Raw genomic sequence first — 20,146 nt, 5'->3', positions numbered from 1 at the left:
CATAGATTTATTTTTTTACGTTTAGTGAAACTAGGTTGCTCTGAAAATATAAAATAACCTACTCTCTTAATGTCATACAAGAAAGCAAAGTGTCAAGGTCATAAAGTTCCCACTAAGTTTTAAAAGCTTTATCTCAAACTGCTAAAAGGTTTGTGCTCATAAGCTCAGTCTATTTAAGTCAATTTCTTGTTACTTAGATGCCTTTTACTCTGAACCAAAGTAAACTGTTTTAGTGAATTTTAATCTCAATTTATACCAGACAATGTTTTTTATATTAATGATATGATATTTTGTGGTTGTTATAGTATATTGATGACTTTGTACACAAATTTGTGAAAGTTTTTTGTATTAAGTTTAGTTTTTTCCGACAGCATTACCCTTCTTTTAGGATTTACTGTGTCTCCTTCATATCTGTGTCACCTTCCTATTTGTGTCTCCTTCATATGTTTGTCTCCTTCATATCTGTGTCTCCTTCACATGTGTGTCTCCTTCATATCTGTGTCTTCTTCATATTTGTGTCTCCTTTATATCTGTGTCTTCTTATATCTGTGTTTCCTTCATATGTGTGTCTCCTTCATATCTGTGTCTCCTTCTTATCTGTGTCTCCTTCATATTTGTGTCTCCTTTATATATGTGTCTCCTTTATATATGTGTCTTCTACATATCTGTGCCACCTTCCTATTTGTGTCTCCTTCATATCTGTGTCTCCTTTATATCTGTGTCTCCTTCATATCTGTGTCTCCTTCATATCTGTGTCACCTTCCTATTTGTGTCTCCTTCATATCTGTGTCTCCTTCATATCTGTGTCTCCTTCATATCTGTGTCTCCTTTATATCTGTGTTTCCTTCACATGTGTTTCTCCTTTATATCTGTGTCTTTTTCATATCTGTGTCACCTTCATATCTGTGTCTTCTTCATACATGTGTCTCCTTCATATCTTTTTCTCCTTCCTATTTGTGTCTCTTCATATCTGTGTCTCCTTCATATCTGTGCCACCTTCCTATTTGTGTCTCCTTCATATCTGTGTCTCCTTTATATCTGTGTCTCCTTCATATCTGTGTCTCCTTCATATCTGTGTCTCCTTCATATCTGTGTCTCCTTCATATCTGTGTTTCCTTCACATGTGTTTCTCCTTTATATCTGTGTCTCCTTCTTATCTGTGTCTCCTTTATATATGTGTCTCCTTTATATATGTGTCTTCTACATATCTGTGCCACCTTCCTATTTGTGTCTCCTTTATATCTGTGTCTCCTTCATATCTGTGTCTCCTTCATATCTGTGTCTCCTTCATATCTGTGTCTCCTTTATATCTGTGTTTCCTTCACATGTGTTTCTCCTTTATATCTGTGTCTTTTTCATATCTGTGTCACCTTCATATCTGTGTCTTCTTCATACATGTGTCTCCTTCATATCTTTTTCTCCTTCCTATTTGTGTCTCTTCATATCTGTGTCTCCTTCATATCTGTGTCTCCTTCATATCTGTGTTTCCTTCGAATGTGTGTCTCCTTCATATGTGTGTCTCCTTTATATCTGTGTTTCCTTCATATGTGTGTCTTCTTCATATGTGTGTCTTCTTCATATGTGTGTCTTCTTCATATGTGTGTCTTCTTCATATGTCTGTCTCCTTCATATGTGTGTCTCCTTCATATGTGCGTCTTCTTCATATTTGTATCTCCTTCATATCTGTGTCTCATTCATATTTGTTGCCTTTTTATAGAAATTTTAGCATGTTTCTCTGGCCTTTACACGATTCAGATTCACATCTACTCATAGGTCATGCTTCGAGCTTGACAGACACAAATGAAATGCTTCGAATAGTAACTTATGACACCAAAAACACACAACTTTAAAAATACCAGGCTGGCAGTGCTGAATGACTCTCTTTAATCCTTTTTTTACATAAATTTGTTCTTTTGGAACCAAACTTGCAATTAGCCAATCAGCCAGCCAGGTGCTCATAACTTCGTTACTTTTAAAGAATCTCATCGTGTCCATACTACGTGTGTTGATGTGCATTATATATATGATCGTATTGTCATTTAATGTGTTCTAGAAAAAGTAAAAAACTTCATGGTCAAGTTGAAGTAAAATCGATTAGCAGGAAAACCTTCACGTTTGTGAACAATGAGGTGTGTAAACAGTTTTTTTGTTTGTTTTCTTTTTAATCTTCAATCAGCCAATCCAGTGGTGTATATATTTTATTAGGTCTTCCTGGGGTTTTCATGCCCAGCTAACGTTTGATGAAGCTGAAAAAATACTTAAAGAAAAAGGAGCTAATGGAAATTATTTGTGTCGAAGAAGTGCAACCACTCCGGGAAGTTACACACTATCTGTGAAGTATGTATCCCTACATTTAGTTGGCACCTTATTTTTTATTTTCAATCCTTGTTTACTTCTAATGTAGCGAAGTATTTTCCTTAAAACTTTTTGAGACTACTATTTTAATTAAATATTTAACTAGAGATACTATCTGCTACTTGTTGCCATGTATTGTGAGTTTGTCCATGTTGGTGTTTTGCAGGCGTGGCAATGTAGTGTGGCATTTTAAGATAAGAAACGATGGTGATTGCTTTGAGCTGTATGAAAACGACGGATTCGCATCTGTGCCGGATTTAATTGAATACTACCAACAAAATCCCAGCAAATTCATAGATGCGGATGGCAACTGTGTGCAAATGAGTGAGCCTGTTGCTTATGATGATGATAGCGATCCTGGTTTGGATAAAGAAAGGTACTAGAGTTGCTCTCTTTTTTTTATTAAGGATACATGAAACATCCAAATAGTTTTTTTGTCAACAGTTCTTTCTAATAAATTTATTTTTTTACAAAGTTTAAATCTCTATATCGCGAAAATAGTTTTTGCTCAAACATCCTGTATGTTTTAGGCCAAAATGTACATGCATTTATGAATACTGGGACAACGCTAGAATAATAATGTTCTTTTCATATTAACCTCTCTAACGGTGTCTCTTTTTTCTTCTTAAAAATGTATTGTTAAGATTTTACCACAGTGTAAAAAAGTACAACGGAGAAGCACGAAAAGTAATTTTTCGATATATAATCGAAACTAGATCCTAAAAAGCAAAATTAAAATACCGGTACCTTCTGTTGGCTTAAGATTCTGCAACACGAAAAAGGTGTTCGATAATTTTATTTACGTTTTTCCAGTTTATTATTTTTGTGACAAAACTATTCCATAGGAAATTTATTATACTTTCGAAAATAAAACTTGTATCTAGTTTTTTTTTGAAGTTTAAGAAATTAGACAGTATGCTCATGTATCCCTAAATTTTAATATCTTGTTAACTCTTTTATGTATGCCCCTGGTAACGTTTTCTATTGACAGGTGGTTTTTTGGAGAAATAGGTCGCGGAGAAGCTCATTCGTTCTTAAAACAGAGAGGCGAAGATGGATCGTATCTTGTTCGTGAGAGTCGGTCCAAACCAGGATCATACGTCCTTTCGATAAGGTTTAGTGACATTTTATTGTTTTTGTGTTAGTTTTGAATCAATCGATGTCCTTAAAGTATTCTTATGAAAGAAGAAAAATGAAAGCTTTTAGCAATGTGACAGTCTCAAGGATATACATTGGTTTCCTTCATGTTTGCATTTAATAAAAACAAATTTTTCAACGGTACAATCACTTTTTTAAAAAATGCATATGGACGCCTATTTTAGAAACTCTTTTGTTAGATGCTTTTACCATCCTTAAATTTTTGTTTTTTTTTCGACCAAGCTTCTTTTCAAGAAATCAAATAGAATTCATTTTTTGTTTAGTGCAATTAGGCTCTGCATAGTGCAATTAGGCTCTGCATAGTGCAATTAGGCTCTGCATAGTGCAATTTTTTTTTTTTTTGTAAAGACTTCTGGTGGTACTGATACATTTAAACAGTTCCGTCTGTGGAAACAGCTGTGAAAACACAGTAACCACCGAACTAAGATATTAATCCATTCTCATATTGAACGTTAAGCAGTAAAATCGATTTAAACTGGTAAATAATAGTTACTTGTACGACGAGATGTGAAGCCACTACCACAAGGCTACCATTAAGTACACAAGGCTTGTTACTTTTATAATTTTTTGGTATAAAGAATCTTTCTAAAAAATCTGAAAAATTCCTGGATTGCCATGGGGTAGGAAAATACTTGATATAAAATTTGAAAAAAACATGTCTGGTTTGAAAACTTCATTTTGCTGACATTTTTTTTTTTTTAAATGTCAAGTGAGGATGTACTAATAACACGCATTTTTTATTTTCAGACATAAAAATGAAGTAACCGAATTTCTTATCGAGTACACTGATGGTACATTTGATGTGTCTGGAACAAAATCTTTAAAATTTCCTACAATGCAACATTTGCTGAACCACTTCACTGCTCATCCACCTATGGATGTTCATGGCAATGTTGTCCCTTTGAAGGAGGTTGGATTTTTTTCCAAAGAAATTTATTCAACATTCTCTTGTTGAAGTTGTTGTTGAATTCACTTATCTTTTTCAGGCGTTGTGTGATACTGCTGAAAGAAGAAAGAATGACCAACGAATGAAAAAAGAATTTGAGGTATTATCTTCAAGTCAATCTTCTACAATCCCCAGTGTAAACTTCCATTCTTCGCCTTAACCTTTTGTACTTAAGAATAGTAGCATCATCTGGATATTCCAATCTTCATCAACGTGTCTGATACATCTCTTTCTTAATACAGACAGGGTTCAACGTCACTGTCAATAAAAGCATTACCTTTTTTATTTAGTGGTTGCAACAAGAGGACAGAGCAAACACGAATACAAAGAGTGAAGGACTTAAACCAGAGAACAGAGGAAAAAACAGATACAGAAACATTCTACCATGTATAGCGCGTTATTTATTATTTGTTTTTCTCTTTTGTGTGAGCGAATATTTATGTTATCTTTCGTTTATTTTAAAAATTTTATCTTTGTATATTATGTTCTTTTTTAGTTGACCACACACGCGTTGTTCTACGAAATGTTGATCCTAATATTTCGGGTTCAGATTATATTAATGCTAGTTATATTTTTGTAAGTTTACATTCTCTTACATTTTTTACCAACTCTGCCATTCTGTGCCTTAGTTTTGATGTGTCATACAATGCAGAACGTTATCGTAACATAGTTACCGATTTTTGAGGATGTGCTTTTATTTTTTAGGATGACGAAAGCGGGGCGTTATTTATTGCATCGCAAGGTTGTGTCAAAGCTACTGTAAATGATTTTTGGCACATGATAGATCAAGAAAATTCCAGAATTATTATAATGGTTACAAACGAAGTTGAAAAGGCAAAAGTAGGATGATTTTACCCTGTTTTCTATTCAACCCGCCCAGGATGTCGGGCGTAATAAAAATGTTGATAACGTCAGTGTGATAACGTATTACTTTGTCAATTTCCTCATTGTTTTTCTTTTTTTTAAGATTAAATGTGTTCGTTATTGGCCAGAACCTGGTGTATCGATGAATGTTGGGAAAAAAATCGTCACCAATACTGGAGAGACGGCGACGCGTGATTATGTCGTGCGGCAGTTAGAGCTTTCTGACGAGGTATGCATTTAGTTATAGTATCGAACAGGTAACCTTCTTGAGCATCTGTTTTGATAAAAATCCTTCAATAAATTTTGCTGAATCAAACCCCCCCCCCTCTCGGTAAATAACTTACCCTAAGAATTTGGGAAATATAGCTAAAATAAGCCCATCTTTAAATTTTATCGGGATAATTGTGACTCTCAGCGGATTAAAAAGAGGCTGATTTAGGATGCTAAATACGGATTTTTCAGCTACATGGAAACCAACCAACACCGCCTCGCAAAATCTTTCTCTATCAATTCGTTGGTTGGCCTGATCATGGTGTACCTGGTGACCCAGGATCCTTACTGGAAGTTATGCAACTCATCGAAGCAACTCAAAAAACATTTGAATATCCAGGACCTCCAGTTATTCATTGCAGGTTAGCCGGTAGTTTTAGGTACTTAAACACCGTCTTAGGAACCCTTGATATTTAATAAACCCCCCTGGAGTAAAAAGAGGAATTACGGTATTAGCATTTAAAAACTACAAAGAATTTATGCAAGGATTTATCATTAGGGGAAGCACTTAAATATATTTGAAAAATAAAGGATTTTAATAATTCCGATTTCGTCTTATTTTTAATCTATTTGGGTCAAATTTGAGCGTAGTGTCTGAAAAGCTGGATTTCTCGTCCCTGTTTTACGATTGTTTCGAGTTTTATCACTGGTCATTCTCTGTCAAGTTATGGACCCTAATGCTCATATGGCAGCCGATATTTAGTGTTTTGTTTTTCACTTACGTTTTAGTGCTGGCATTGGCAGGACTGGGACAGTTATCGTGATCAGTATGCTGATGAGTTTGTATCGAATAAAAGGTAAGTCGCCTGTTTATGAGTGTGATTTGAAGGGTTTACTGTTCGGACTTATTTGAGAAACATATTATAATATTAATATCTTCTAATTTACTTTCATTGGCATCTTTTTTCAACTTTTGCTCATACAGAGTCCTCCACACAGAGTCTTCTACTTTGAAGGTCCAAAAAGCCCGTAATTATAGTTCAGTATTATAATTGAGTTTTTACAATACTACACGCCCTTTATTTGTTGTGATGTTTGTGTAGGACATTTGGAAGAAAGGGATGTACCACGTACTGTTCAGAAGGTTCGACTACAACGTTCAGGCATGGTTCAAACTGAGGTAAACCATTTTGCTTTTAATACGTTGTCTTTACCGAAAATATTCATCATTTTGTTTGTATAAACAATCGATTCAAACGATAACGTTGACTTGCTAACCCTTATTTGTGTGAGTGGATACAAAGTAAATTTGGGAGAGTGGATACAAAGTGAATTTGGGAGAGTGGATACAAGGTAAATTTGGGAGAGTGGATACAAAGTGAATTGGGGAGAGAAAAATTCACACTGGGTTGGCACATTTAATGAAATTGTTGGAAGTGGCGAGAAACTTGAAAAATCGATTTTCAGATTGTTTTGTGGTAAAGACTAAAAAATTCTAGATCATATTAAAGTAATTTACTGAAATAATTGGAAATCTACAAGTCTGAAAATTTTTGAATTATTAGATGATGCCGTATGCCGTCCAAGATTTATTTGCATTTTCGGATATGAAGAAAAAGATTTAATATGCAGTTTTTTGAACAATTTTATATTTCTAGTATTTTCATAAAATGTTGGTATGCCTGACCCAACATTTTTGAGTTTCCAAATATTTATGAATTCAAAATTTGCATCCCTGTCTTCAGAAGTCAGAGATGCTTTTAAAAAATTTATAACTTATTAATATTTTAACACTTACATGAAAGTATCCCAAAAATAAATCCAATTTTAACATTAACCTTAAAAATAGTTAGTAGCTTGAAAATACTTTCCCCAAGTTATTGGAAACACTGTTTTAGCTCTCCATCTGTACATAGCGAGCATTAAGTAGCCGTATCTTTAATTTCTTGGCAGGCGCAGTATCGCTTCATATATAACGCTGTGGTATTTTTCATGGAAACAGTGGAACGAAGAGAGGTTGGAGCACAGGTGAGATCCTTTCTGTTAATAAAAATATTTAAATTGGATGATGTGCAACAGTGTAGTTGTCTATCTCTTAGTGTTTAGTGTTTAATTTGGTTAAAACCATTGTGATATTTATACACTATTGTGTTTATCCTTTTTGAAAGCTTAAATGTCTCAACTTGACAATATGTTTACCAAATATGTTTTTATTTAAATTTAACGTCGTACTTTGCATCATAATTAAATTAGAATATCTTGAGAAAGAAAATAGGTTAAAAATTTAGGACTTGTTAAAGAGTTTTTTTGGTAAATCTATATTTTGTTTTTTCTTATCCAACATATGCCGGCTTTGTTTAGCAATCTAGAAATCTGTACGGTAACCTGGACGCTATGAGCGAATTATTGTCTGACTTAACTGGTGACCAAGAAGATTTACCACCCCCTCCACCTAGATCAACAAAGTATGTTCTTTTTTTGTATGTATGCTACATTAAATTACATCATAATTTAAAGTGAGCAGGAAATAGTCTGAAATCTCATACAGTGGACGCTCGGCACAACAAACCGCGAAGGGAAGTTCGTTATATCGAGAGTTCGTTATACCGTAAAATAAAAAAAATTGGAATTTTGCCTCAATTAATTGAAATCCTGCATTTTTTAACCCCACAAAAATTTATAGTGTTAAGTGCAACATATTGCCTAAAGTCCCAAGTAGAACTCTACTCGAATAGGTTCTAAAATCAAAACAAATTCGAATCAAAGCAGCATATTTGAATTTTTGTTTACATTACACAATGCAACCATAAAGCCAGCGAACTATCTCTTACAGATCATTAGTTCTAACACTTGTTTTATTGCGTTAGTATTTGTCATAGGAAAATATAGCTGATGAAAATGTTTTTGACAAGATAATATCTGAAAGTTTAAAGTTTTTTTTTTTTTTTCTACTGCATGCTCTACTAATGTTTCTGTGGGTGACATCGATTTGGATAATATCGATACCGATGATGTACAAAACTTTGAAAATATTTTCGAGTTTCTGTTACATTTAGTGCCTTGAGTTCGTTATATAGAGTAATTTTAAGTTCAGGGGAAAAAAACTTTGACAGTTTACTATGTCGGGGGTTGGTTATATTAAGAGTCTATATAGAGTCTATATTAAGAGTCTACTTGAATTTGCCAGGAAGATATAAAAAGCTCGTTTATCCCTGTCTTGAACAGAAAAAGTTAAAGTAAATTTGTTAAAGGAAGTCTATAAATATAACGTATGTTAAACCTTTTGGCACCCTGGTCTATGCCAGCCAATGAAATTACACCCTGCTTTATGTCAGCTAATGAAATTGTTACTGATATATACCAACTAATGAAATTGCGGCTGGACAAGCCTATAATCTTGTTTCGTTTTTCATGTAGAGCGTCGATGAAGTCAAAACCTGTACCAAAACCAAATTAAAGACCAACATTCGAATATTGTACAATTGCAATAACTGTCTCTTGCAAATTTTTATTTGGAAGAACAAATGTTTTTTTATAAAATCACAATATGTTTTATAGAAATGCAAAAAAAAACTTTTCCATTTTATATACTATTTAACACTGAGTAATTCATTACCTTCATCCAATTTTTAGAAATATATTTTTCTTTTCATTTTATTTATTTTATATTTTTATCCTATATTGTTGTACAAATCCTTTAATTTTTTTGGCATCTAAAAATTTCCAACAACCTTTTTTTTGAAAGATGGAAAATTTTTATGGCAGTGGCAATATTGTGGGGATGCTAACATTTGGTAATTTTAGTTTTGTATGAAAATTATATATTGATCTGAAAGAGATAACGTTTCTAAAATCTATAATTTAATCTTCTTTTGTTCAATGTTGATATATGCATTTTTTTGAACTTGTTGTTTCTTTGTTCATATTGACTACCACACATTTATATTCTTGCATGCTTTCGTGTATATGCATTTGTATGTACTACTTGTTCATTTGTTCGTATTGACCGGGTACTGTTGAATCTCTCTTAAAAATAAATTTTTGCTAACACTCAATAATTTTCAGGGGTTTAAAAAAAAGATAAAAGGAATCTCTTATTAATACTAAATACCATTGTTTTTGAGCGTAACAGCAAAATATGGACATTAAATTTGCACTTTCTTATTATCTGGAAAGCTTCTCGAAACCCTTTTTTCTTTGCGTCAATTAAGGAACTTTTTTCATATACACAACGCGAAAAAAAGCGTCAATTAAAAAAAGCGTCAATTAAGTAACTTTTTTCATATACACAACGCGAAAAAAAGCATCTCCTAAACAACAGCCAATCTGAAGTTTTTCGGAAACTGAAGGTAGCAAAAGTCGGTTTTTATAAATTACTTTATTGTCAGCGTTTTCGCGTTTTATTTTAGTTTTTTTCTGTGATCCGCTAAACTTGTTCTTTAAATTCCAAATTTTAATTTCAACTGAAATATATCGGTCGTTTTTAATGGTGCTTAATTGGAGGGAAACTTAAAAATTTATTATAAAACGCACTTTTACAGTTACATACTTTACATACTTTTATCAAATAAATTTTTTTAAAAAGTAAAATTTGAGCATGTAAAAATATGTCTAGAATACCATGTTTCTTTGACTCCCCTTATTAAATTCATTATTTTCGCGATCTTCGTTGATCCTTATTATTTTATACTTTAGTTATGTTAAAAAGACTAACTGAAATAAAAAAAAAATGTAAAGTGGGATTAAAACCAAAATGAAGCAAAAATTATCCATATTTTTTGTCCTATTACTATCATCTATACTCTCCACTGGTTTGTCAAATAAATCCGGATATAACAAACCTCTTGGTCGTCATCGACACAGTGATGGTCATATAGATATTTTCGATAAAGTTCCAGTACCCCAAGAATTCTGGGATAAGTGTATACATATACAGAAACCTTGCCTTTTCCGAGGGGCTGGGAGTAATTTTCCTGCGAAAAAAAAATGGACAAATGAATATTTGATTGACCGCTTTGGAGACCTGGAAGTGAAATATATACTCGGGAGGAAAGAGGTTCCAGCAAACATACAAAAGATTGGTAGAGACACAATGAAAACGTTTTTAGAGAGTTATACCAGTGAGGAAAAACACATTTTCTCTCAGTTGCCTGATCTTATGGCTGAAGATATTTTTGTACTACCATTTTTAACTTGTGGTAGTTACAAGGAGAGGCTGTTACATTCAAATTTATGGTTAAGTTCTGGTGAAAAAAAGAGTTCGCTGCGATATGACGCTGGAAACACGATTCATTGTTTACTGAATGGTACAAAGGACTGGATACTAATCCATCCGAATTTTACAGAACATGTAAATTATTGTTACGTTTCTTCTAATGTTTTTTTATTATCACAAACATGAAACTTCAAAAAGGTACGCATTTATACATTTTTTACTTGGAACCAAAATGTTTTGAAAGAACGCTCACCCTTCCCTTGGATGATGACGCGTGTTCGTATACTTCATTATTTCTGTTCTTTAATGACAGTGATATTAAAAAAAACAACTTAATTTTCTCGTCCTGCGAAACTTTTTCTATTTTTTGTGATTCTTTTTTACATTAGCACAAAAAACTTTTCTTTTTTAGATACCTACAGCGGATTACAGACAGTATTCTCTACTGGATGTTGAAAAAATAGATTTAAAACAATATCCAAAATTTGCAGCCGTGCGCTACCACCACGCCAATATGAATGCAGGAGATTGCATGTTTCTTCCACGAAGCAAGTAGCTTGATGTACATCTTGTTCTGCACCTTTTTGATTTTTTTCTCAAGTTATTTTTTTTATGAAATTCGTTTATATTTTAGGGTACTGGCATCAAGTTAATTCATTTGGCATGCAAAATCTACAAGTGTCTGTGATTTTACCTTATTTGAAAAGTTTTAACAACTCGGGTTGCGATGGAAGTATGTTGCACAACTTGTCATTGTCGAAAAAAAAATGGATTTATTTCGCTAATGTTTCCCAGACTCTTAACAAGGAAGACCTATTCAAGCTGAGGTATGGAGTTTTTTAAGGTTGAGATAGAAGTGGTATTTGATACTCTATAGAACGCATGGTTTCATTTTAGAACTTTGGTGTCCAATCCGGTCCTTAAGCCGGATTCCCACTCAGAACTACAATATATCGCAACGTGATATTTTGATTGATTGATTCAAAAGAAAACTATTCTTTATTCTTTTGTTTGTTTGATTTTTGAAACTGTACTACACAAAAAAGTTGTTTCATGCATCAACACATATTAACCAAAAGATCAAGCTTGTCCAATTAAATTAACTGATTTCGCTACTATACGCATGTTATTTTTGTAAGTAGAAATCTCATATTTTGTGGCCTTTTTCTCTTTTTGTCGTAACATTGAGGTAAAGTGAAATTAATGAAGCTCGCTAAGCACCTCGTGGCCTAAGTAGTGTGATATGAAAATCGCTTCTTTGGTAATAAAGGTTTGGTGAACACGTAACTTAACTGCCGATGTTACAGTTATTCCATTTTTATCTTTTTAGGGATACTTTTATAACGTATATCGGTACATATGAGAAATTAGATGAAGCAACATTACAGGATATTTATGTATGTAAAAATGCTTTTAGTTCTTTTTCGGAATGCATCTGTAAACTCTTCGTCAGTATTTAAAAGTGAATTTTCTTTTTCCAGTATGAAAACTAAGCTTAAATATCCCTTAATAGCCCCTTTTGTAATTAGGCAAGGGAAAGGGGTGGGTTCCACCACCAATTTTTTTTTAATTGTAACTTCTAAATTTTGCTCTAGCAGAGCTGAAGCTCACTGGTGACTAATACTTTTCATTTAGCAACTTTTTATAGACAAAATTTGAAATCCCATTTTGAGAGTTGCCATGGCAACCCCATTGCTAAATGTAAACCAAGAAAAAAATGCGGATATTTTACTCACCTTTTGCAAAATGTAAAGTTTAAAAAAGGAAAAGACGCGAAATTAAATTCTCGCGAAATTTTTAGAAAGGCCGAATTCGCAAAATTAAATTCTCGCGAAATTATTCCGCGCGAAATTGGTACAGACAAGGTTTAAACCTGGTTATTATTTTTTCCTTAATTCTTCTATTTACCTGTCTATTTAGCCTCAGTAATAGTATAAAATGTATTCTTCTATGACTTTAATAACGCATGACGTTGATAACTAAATTAAAAATGGCAAACTTTAAACCCCCAAGTTTAATCTCGAATGGCGGTTTAAATCTTCTCAAGGTTTACATCGAATTTGTAGATGGGTAAATTAATAGTGTAATGTCACGAATGAATAATAAAAGTTAAACTATACGAAAACTGCGGAAAAGTTGACTTGACTGCAACTGAACCCAAAAGTTTACAAATCTGCGCGAGTGCAGCTTTTTCTCCATACAGTAAATAGAAAATCCACCTTAGCAATAATCGTACAAACTTTACTTTAGTTTTATCTGTGTTTTCAGCATTTTGACGGCAGTTGTCATGTTCCATGCGTATGTATTGTGAAGACGTTATTACGTACCTTCGACACTACAAACAAGGGTTATATCGACCTAAATGACATTCAATCATCAACTTTATCTCAGCTCCAAGTAAGAAACTTCGTAACGCCATTTAAACCTTTATTCGAGAAAACATGAATGTAAAAAAATAATTTTTTTAGGATGCTTTAAATGCTGAAAAAGGAAACCGTGTTATTCCTGGGGAGTGCGAGTATTTTATGTTTTCTTCACAAGATATTATGAACATAATTGAAAGTTTGTCTGAATCTGGCATCTTTTATAAAAGATATTTCATAGCCAGATATGAGGTAATAATTTTTTGTAAACGCGTTTTACGTTTATAGTTTTTTTTGAAAGTATGAGTTGCTATTGTGTTTTTTTAGGAACTAGGCGGGTCGCAGATAATGGGTGAAAAGAATTTCAAGATGCTGAATAATGAGAAGGATGATGTCATCATACCAAGCGATATTGTGAGAGAAAATGCAGTCAGAGTCACCTCTCTTTATCAGAGGAAGGATATCTCCGGTTAGTATGATTTGATTTTTGTTTGTGCTCTCCTTTTGCATATGCTTGCATTGATCTTCATAGGATTTATCTTGAATATATAAAAAAGTTTGTTATAGAATAATAGATGTTATTACACATTACGAATAAGTTTTTCATCATGATTATATGGCGAAAGTATAAAAAATAGTTCAGGATGTCTGTGGACGGCATACAGCTTGTCGATAATAGTATTGTTAATGCAAGAATGTTGTCTAATATATAGTATGTTTAAACAAGAAATATTACCGATGTTTTGTTTTGTGTCAGTCTGTTTTTGCCATGGTTACTCTTTTCGGGTTTTTATTGTTTAGAGAAATCTACAGAATCAAAGAATAGTAATATTTTTGAGGAACCCGACGATTATCTGGCTCATGAACCGATGTACCAGCCATCAGAAACTGACGACGATTATCCGGCTCATGAACCGATGTACCAGCCATCAGAAACTGACGACGATTATCCGGCTCATGAACCGATGTACCAGCCATCAGAAATGGAAAATCAATACGAAATTGCCATTGACGACAAACTGGTATGCATTTCAACTTGATAGACTTATTGGCGATCCTAAATAGTTTTTGGGTATATTTTGCTTTATTGAGACCGCGTTTTGATGTTTTTCGAAAATCCTGAAAAAACATATTTTTATGAAAACACTACTTTTGACGTAGCTACTTGAATTTATGTATATTTTTTAAAAAATGTGAGTATTAGAAAGCTATCAAATAATGTGCGTCACTTAAATTTTAGTGATGAGCTATAGACCAGACATTTCTTAACCTGCCCATATAGTCAGACGCCATATATTTATGTCGCTTTGAGAAGTAAAAGTGTTTTTCTTTTTTTAAGATCCTGAGTACCTATAAAACGGAATATTTTTTTGGGCTAACGAGATGGAATATATGAAAATCAACTCCATGTACTTCCCTTACAAGTGAAAGTTTGAAAATCACTCTTTAAAAAAACTACTTGCACCGCTAGTAAGAACTTGAAGAGAAATGCAAGGACTAATAGGTATAAGTTTATATGACAAAAAAGGGATTTTCTCTCTTTAGGACGTAAAGGATGCACCAATTCTGAGTTACATTGATGATGTTGAAGAAATATTAGCTGACGCCGGACATGAAGAAGATCTCGTTCGTGACGAAGACATGGAAGACCATGAACCTATTTACCAGCTCTCTGAAGAAGAGGAAGACAACGAGAAGCAGGCTGGACTGAAGGAACAAAGTGTTCAAACCAATGTAGAGGAGATATACCATGATGTTACGTCGACTTTAAACGGTAGGCGGTAATTTGTTACTCCTTGTCAACAAACGTTAGTCGCTATAACGACAATGCGTCATATTAAAATTGACGTGTTCTCTTTTGTCCGTAAACACCTTTGTAAGGGTTAGTTTTTTATGATCAATCAGGTGAAACCGATGAGCTATCATCTCAAAATGAATTCGTTGATGAAAATGAAGATGGCTACCCTGACCATGATCCGATTTATCAACCCGAAGATGGGGAGCGTTATGTATGGAACTCCGTGGGGGATGAAGTTGATAACTCAGAGCACAGACACATCGAGTTATAGCTGCTATCCTGTTGTGCATACGTTTTTTATAAGAGTCTAGTTTATAAGAACATTGAGGCTGAGAATTTGAAAAAAAGTTAAGAATAGACATATAAATAATGTTTTATTCAAATGTGAATTCAGTTTTGAAATATATTTATGAAATATACGAAAAATGAGTACCGGTTTCTCAAATTTTTCTGTGGGACACAAATAAAAACATTTAAGGCTAAGAGCCAGCTGAAATTTTTTCTTATGAAAAAAAACGTAATTATTTTTACTATGCATATTTTGTTACTGTATAATATTCTGAAAGCAAAAGATATATCTTAATAAAAAAAAAAACAGTTTCACACGTCGAGCCGTGCAAAAACTTTGTGTTTATCGAGTCAAAGGATTCAACCAATCAGAAATTTTTGACGTCTAGGAGTTGACAACTTGCTTTTTTTGTACGTAAACAAATATGCTGCGTGTCGAAACCGTTTCCCCGTTGTTGTTGTGTGAAATACGCTGGTTTGGTCCAGGATTGATTTGACAGAAATAAAATGCTTCCAGTTTTTTAAATTACGATACTGTGATTTGTCCCCTGTGGTTGTCACACAGTCATAGGTCATTTTTTCATTTATTTTATTTACATGATTTTTCGGACATGTAGCTAGATCAGCCGTATATACACGTTACATATATTTTGTTTTGGTTTTTCATTTATGGGCAAAATATTTTTAGGGTGTGAATTTTTTTGCAATTATTTATATTTTTTTTATTTATTTGTAGTTACAACCATAATAAACATGATAATTATATCTCTGTGGTTTTAATGGTCGTGAATACCCTGCACATTTTACGTCAATCAAACCCACGCTATGAATCAGTCCCCCCACTTGATTTTTTCAAGCTTCAGACGTTGCAAAAGTCACCAATATCTTACATGAAAGCGAAATTTTGGATAACAAGCCGTAATAAAAGGTAACTGCTAGCTGTTTATTTGAGATGTGGCGAGAATGACGCACTTGATAATATGCACGGTTTTTACTTGCATTTACACATCCGTTATTATAAAAAAGGAGAGATGGATTTAAGTGTTTTTATTGAACAAATATGGCAGCTCGTTTGAATTGTTTTGTTTGTTAAGAAAACTAATGGGTTTTAAAAAAATAGCGTTCTATCACAACGTGTTGTAACAGCTCAATAAGAAAGTGAAGTAGAAAGATGGAAACCGGCGATGTCACATACCAACCTGATAAGGAGAACCAAACTTCTTCAAAGTTGGAGCTTTGCGAAGAGAAAAAAAAACACACTTTCTTAGGCATGGTAACATTTTTATGCTAGACTAAATATTTTGTATATTTTTTCATGTTTGAGATATAGTTTTGTGTCGATTATAGAACGACACAGTGTTAAAGTGGCTGGGACATGTGTTTTCTTGTTCGTCCTCGTCATCATTCTGTTAGGAGCGTTTATTGTGCAAAGCAAGAAAGTAAGAAGGTTAAAGAAGGAATATGTCCAAGGTAATTTCATTTTTAGTAAATTAGCCACGGTAAGGTAAGATGAATGACCAGAGTGTTTTGTACAAACCAAAACGCAATAAATGTAAATGACATAAAGTTGTTAACAAGTACACTCCTCGATTTTCATGAATTTGTTTATTTTAAAGTTACCTTAAGATTATAATTCGCCCTTAGTCTCTGTTTGCGAACACGAAATGCGTGATGGTTTGTTGCTGTCTGCCCACACAGCTTCTATCATCACATCTTTTGTTTACTATGAACGTTTACGCGTAGCAAAGTCTGTGTTAAGATTATAAACTCTTTGGTAGAGATTAACAAAAAAGGGTCATAAACTTAATAAAAAATAAAAGCTATTAGTGACACGGTTACGTAATTTAAATTTTGTCTAAAAGGAGAGGCGAACAAAAAATTATTTTATAGCAGCCAGAAAATAAATTTTAAGCGAGAGAAAAATTTTTATAGATTTTATATCCTAAATCTGCTACTGTAATAACAAATAAATAACTATATTTCACAACTAAGTATCCATATATCTTCCTAGCAACGTTTTTACATAATTTTCATGGCTGTATGGGTGAAAATAAGTAGCTTTTTGGATGTACTTACCAGGAAACATCAAAAATAAGATCTTTGACTCGAGATACCCAAGAATATTTTACGTAATATAGTTTAAACTTTTTTGAACTAAAGAAATATCTGTCATAACCAACAACAATATTTTTTTCATGTTTTAAGTCCTTTTTCCACAATATACTACCAACTTCGAATGATAAAGTTTGTTATGATGAGATTCGTGACTCCTGAATATTAGAAAGGGAACAAATCGCGTATAGAAACTTGAAACCACAAACCAGGTTGTGGGAAAAATATGAAGCCACCATGTTGCGCGTTCGATTTGTTATTGAATGTTTCCGGTCTGTATATTCATTCTTATAGTGAGGAGTGTTTTTATGGAGCAGGCGACCAAGCCCAGTCAGTCTGGTCTTTAAAATTAACACTCATCATAAACTTTTATTTAGCAGCCGTGCCGCAGCGCAGTTCGCCTCTCTTAACATGAAGCTCTCATTGTCTTCTTTCCATAATAATAACTGTCTCCTATGTGTTCAAAATAGTTAAGCTCAGCTGTATTCCGTTAGGGTTAATCATGCATATTATTACTCCATGCTAACATTCGAACAAGAATGTACGAATTACCGATGCTGGAAATATATGTGCCACGGGCGAATTCCCATGGATTTTCAACAAATTGAGGATGTCTATATATCATTAGTCGTTGTCAGGCGAAAGGAAGGCACGAAATACCAATGCGATGGACACATGGGCACATTGGATGGACATATGGACACATTGGATGGACACATTCTCGTGGATTTTTTCTCGTACTAACGACTATTTTATTTTTAAAATAGCTGTTGTTTGTGTAATGAAGATTGTGATAGCCGAATCACTACTTTGTGATAAAGATGCACGAAATATTTATGTCCCTGATATATACAACGAGTGGTGACATAATGAGCCGACAGTCGAACCAGTGAATGTTTTCACGGACTACGGCTTGTCTGTCTGTGAGCCAAGGATGATAGCTACAAGTAGCAAATGAAAAGTTTCCGTTGATTTAATAATACTCTCATTTTGTTAGCATCACCTACATGTTGGATACATAGGATGGAAACTCATGAATTTGTCCTTGGGCTGTCGACTAGTCTTCTTCTCTATCTTTTCTATTACTCGTATTCCGTCTGTTCGCGAGAAAAAGAATCGTTCTGGGGAAATAACAAATATGATATTTTTTTTATTGATTTTGTTAAGACGAGTGAATTGCCGTGAATTTTTCAGCAATATTACCAGTAAGAAACACCAAAATACTGGAAACCGAACTTTGTTCACTGAATTAACCACCATTTTTACACTTTTGTGCTTAATTGTAAGGGGGGTTCAAATCGCACTTTTTCAAACTTTTCACCCCTAAAATCATTTTATAATGACCCCTCCAATTTTATTAAAATTTGAGAATGAGACCCACCTCATTATATTATCACCCCCCATAATAAGTTTTTTGAATATCACAAAGCAGCGTCTTATTTACAGGTTAAAAATAACAAATATTAACAAAATGTCAGCAAAGCTTATTCCTTAAACATGTCAAAAGCATTGTTATCTTTATTTTTAAATGTTTCACTAGTGTTAGTTTATTAATAGTTAGTCGTTTTATTCCCCCCCCTCCCTCCCCCTATTTTTTTCACCCCCCCCCCCCCCCATTTTACAGAAAATATCGTAATCCCCACGTAGGTCATTATATTATGACCCCCCCCCCCCCCCCCACTTTAAGAAACTTTCTCCGGAGTACCCACCCCCCCTGCTTATTCGACCCCCCCCCCTTCATTTAAGCACAAAAGAGTACGTGTTAATCAACTAAACAATTTTAATATCTTACCTACCACCGCAATATAGCTTAGCAGATATTATTACGTAACTATTGCACTGGTGTTAGTGACGGTTAAAAAACCAGACATGCTCACATAGGTTTGTTTTGTAATGCTTACGTGTTTGGCACATGAATTTTCCACGGCACATCCTGTTTCAACATACATGTATAAACTTAAGACATAATGTTTTGAGTAGCACGTGGTCTATGCGCTCGTGAGTTTTTTTAATTCCGAATGTTCTGATTTGTGTGCTTGACTGTTTCTCTTATATTTTATGATTTGTCGTTAACTCACATTAGTATTTCGTGCATTTTTGTCTGCTTGTTAACATGGAATCATAAAATTAATCGGCGGGGAAGAAGAGGCAAAGTAAAGCTGCGCGCTTCAAAATTCTTATGTTTATAAGACTCATTATATAACCTGTATTGTGCCAAACCGAACTCTTAAATATTCATGATGTCTCGGTTCAGCGTGCGTCAAAGCTAGGTCAGCGTTTTTGGCTCGATTCTGCACGGCCAGGTATTGGTTTTATAAGCTGCGTCGATTCCAACTAAGTATATATTTGATGAGTTTGTCACGGCATGGCACGGCTAGAGTTTATTTGAGTTTACCTTGTTTTGATAGCATCACGATACACTTTATCTTTGAAATACTATCGTTTATTTTGTCCTGAAAAATTAAAAAAATGTCCTATGCAATTAACCTCATCCCCAAAGCTCTTCTGAAAATTCTGATAACATGCACGTAATACGTAATTTTCTGTAATTCTCTTTCAGGTGGAGAAAAAGTAATCATTGCGTCCAGTAAGTGTTTTTTTTTTATTATTCTCAATTATTATTCCCAACTTTGAACAGAAGACGACAATAATATGAAACACATTGAGTTCTGTTGACACAAACATGGTAGCATGGCGTATTAACATTACGTGAATTACTTGTGAATTTATTTTGCATATTCACTTGTCAAAATACCACAACAATCATTCCATTCTTCATTCCTTCCTTCAATCATTTATTCATTCATTCATTCATTCATTTATTCATTCATGCATTC

General features: G+C 33.7%; 2 protein-coding genes across 3 annotated transcripts; both read left to right on the top strand.

The window, feature by feature from the left end:
* The first annotated feature begins 1,996 nt into the window (after positions 1-1,996).
* Positions 1,997-9,437, top strand: LOC130641647 (tyrosine-protein phosphatase corkscrew-like). The gene is made up of 16 exons (XM_057448530.1): positions 1,997-2,129; positions 2,206-2,337; positions 2,522-2,731; positions 3,347-3,469; positions 4,261-4,423; positions 4,500-4,559; positions 4,750-4,846; positions 4,956-5,035; positions 5,165-5,299; positions 5,427-5,552; positions 5,786-5,955; positions 6,323-6,390; positions 6,637-6,713; positions 7,487-7,561; positions 7,895-7,998; positions 8,951-9,437. Exons 1-16 carry the CDS (start codon positions 2,125-2,127, stop codon positions 8,988-8,990), a joined length of 1,665 nt encoding a protein of 554 aa, XP_057304513.1. The 5' UTR covers positions 1,997-2,124; the 3' UTR covers positions 8,991-9,437.
* Positions 9,438-10,188: 751 nt separating this feature from the next.
* Positions 10,189-16,073, top strand: LOC130641645 (uncharacterized). 2 transcript variants are annotated; one of them, XM_057448526.1, is made up of 10 exons: positions 10,189-10,883; positions 11,161-11,296; positions 11,383-11,575; positions 12,079-12,145; positions 13,017-13,145; positions 13,217-13,363; positions 13,439-13,580; positions 13,913-14,133; positions 14,657-14,885; positions 15,934-16,073. In XM_057448526.1, exons 1-10 carry the CDS (start codon positions 10,287-10,289, stop codon positions 15,975-15,977), a joined length of 1,905 nt encoding a protein of 634 aa, XP_057304509.1. In that variant the 5' UTR covers positions 10,189-10,286; the 3' UTR covers positions 15,978-16,073. The 2 variants fall into 2 exon arrangements, with proteins under 2 accessions (XP_057304509.1, XP_057304507.1); XM_057448524.1 differs by lacking the exon at positions 15,934-16,073 and adding an exon at positions 15,017-15,335 and having other exon boundaries at positions 10,191-10,883.
* Positions 16,074-20,146: the final 4,073 nt, after the last annotated feature.

Source organism: Hydractinia symbiolongicarpus, chromosome 4, assembly GCF_029227915.1.
Source record: "Hydractinia symbiolongicarpus strain clone_291-10 chromosome 4, HSymV2.1, whole genome shotgun sequence".
Classification (NCBI taxonomy): domain Eukaryota; kingdom Metazoa; phylum Cnidaria; class Hydrozoa; order Anthoathecata; family Hydractiniidae; genus Hydractinia; species Hydractinia symbiolongicarpus.
Note: the sequence above shows the minus strand (reverse complement) of the source record. Positions and strands in the feature narration are given on the sequence as shown.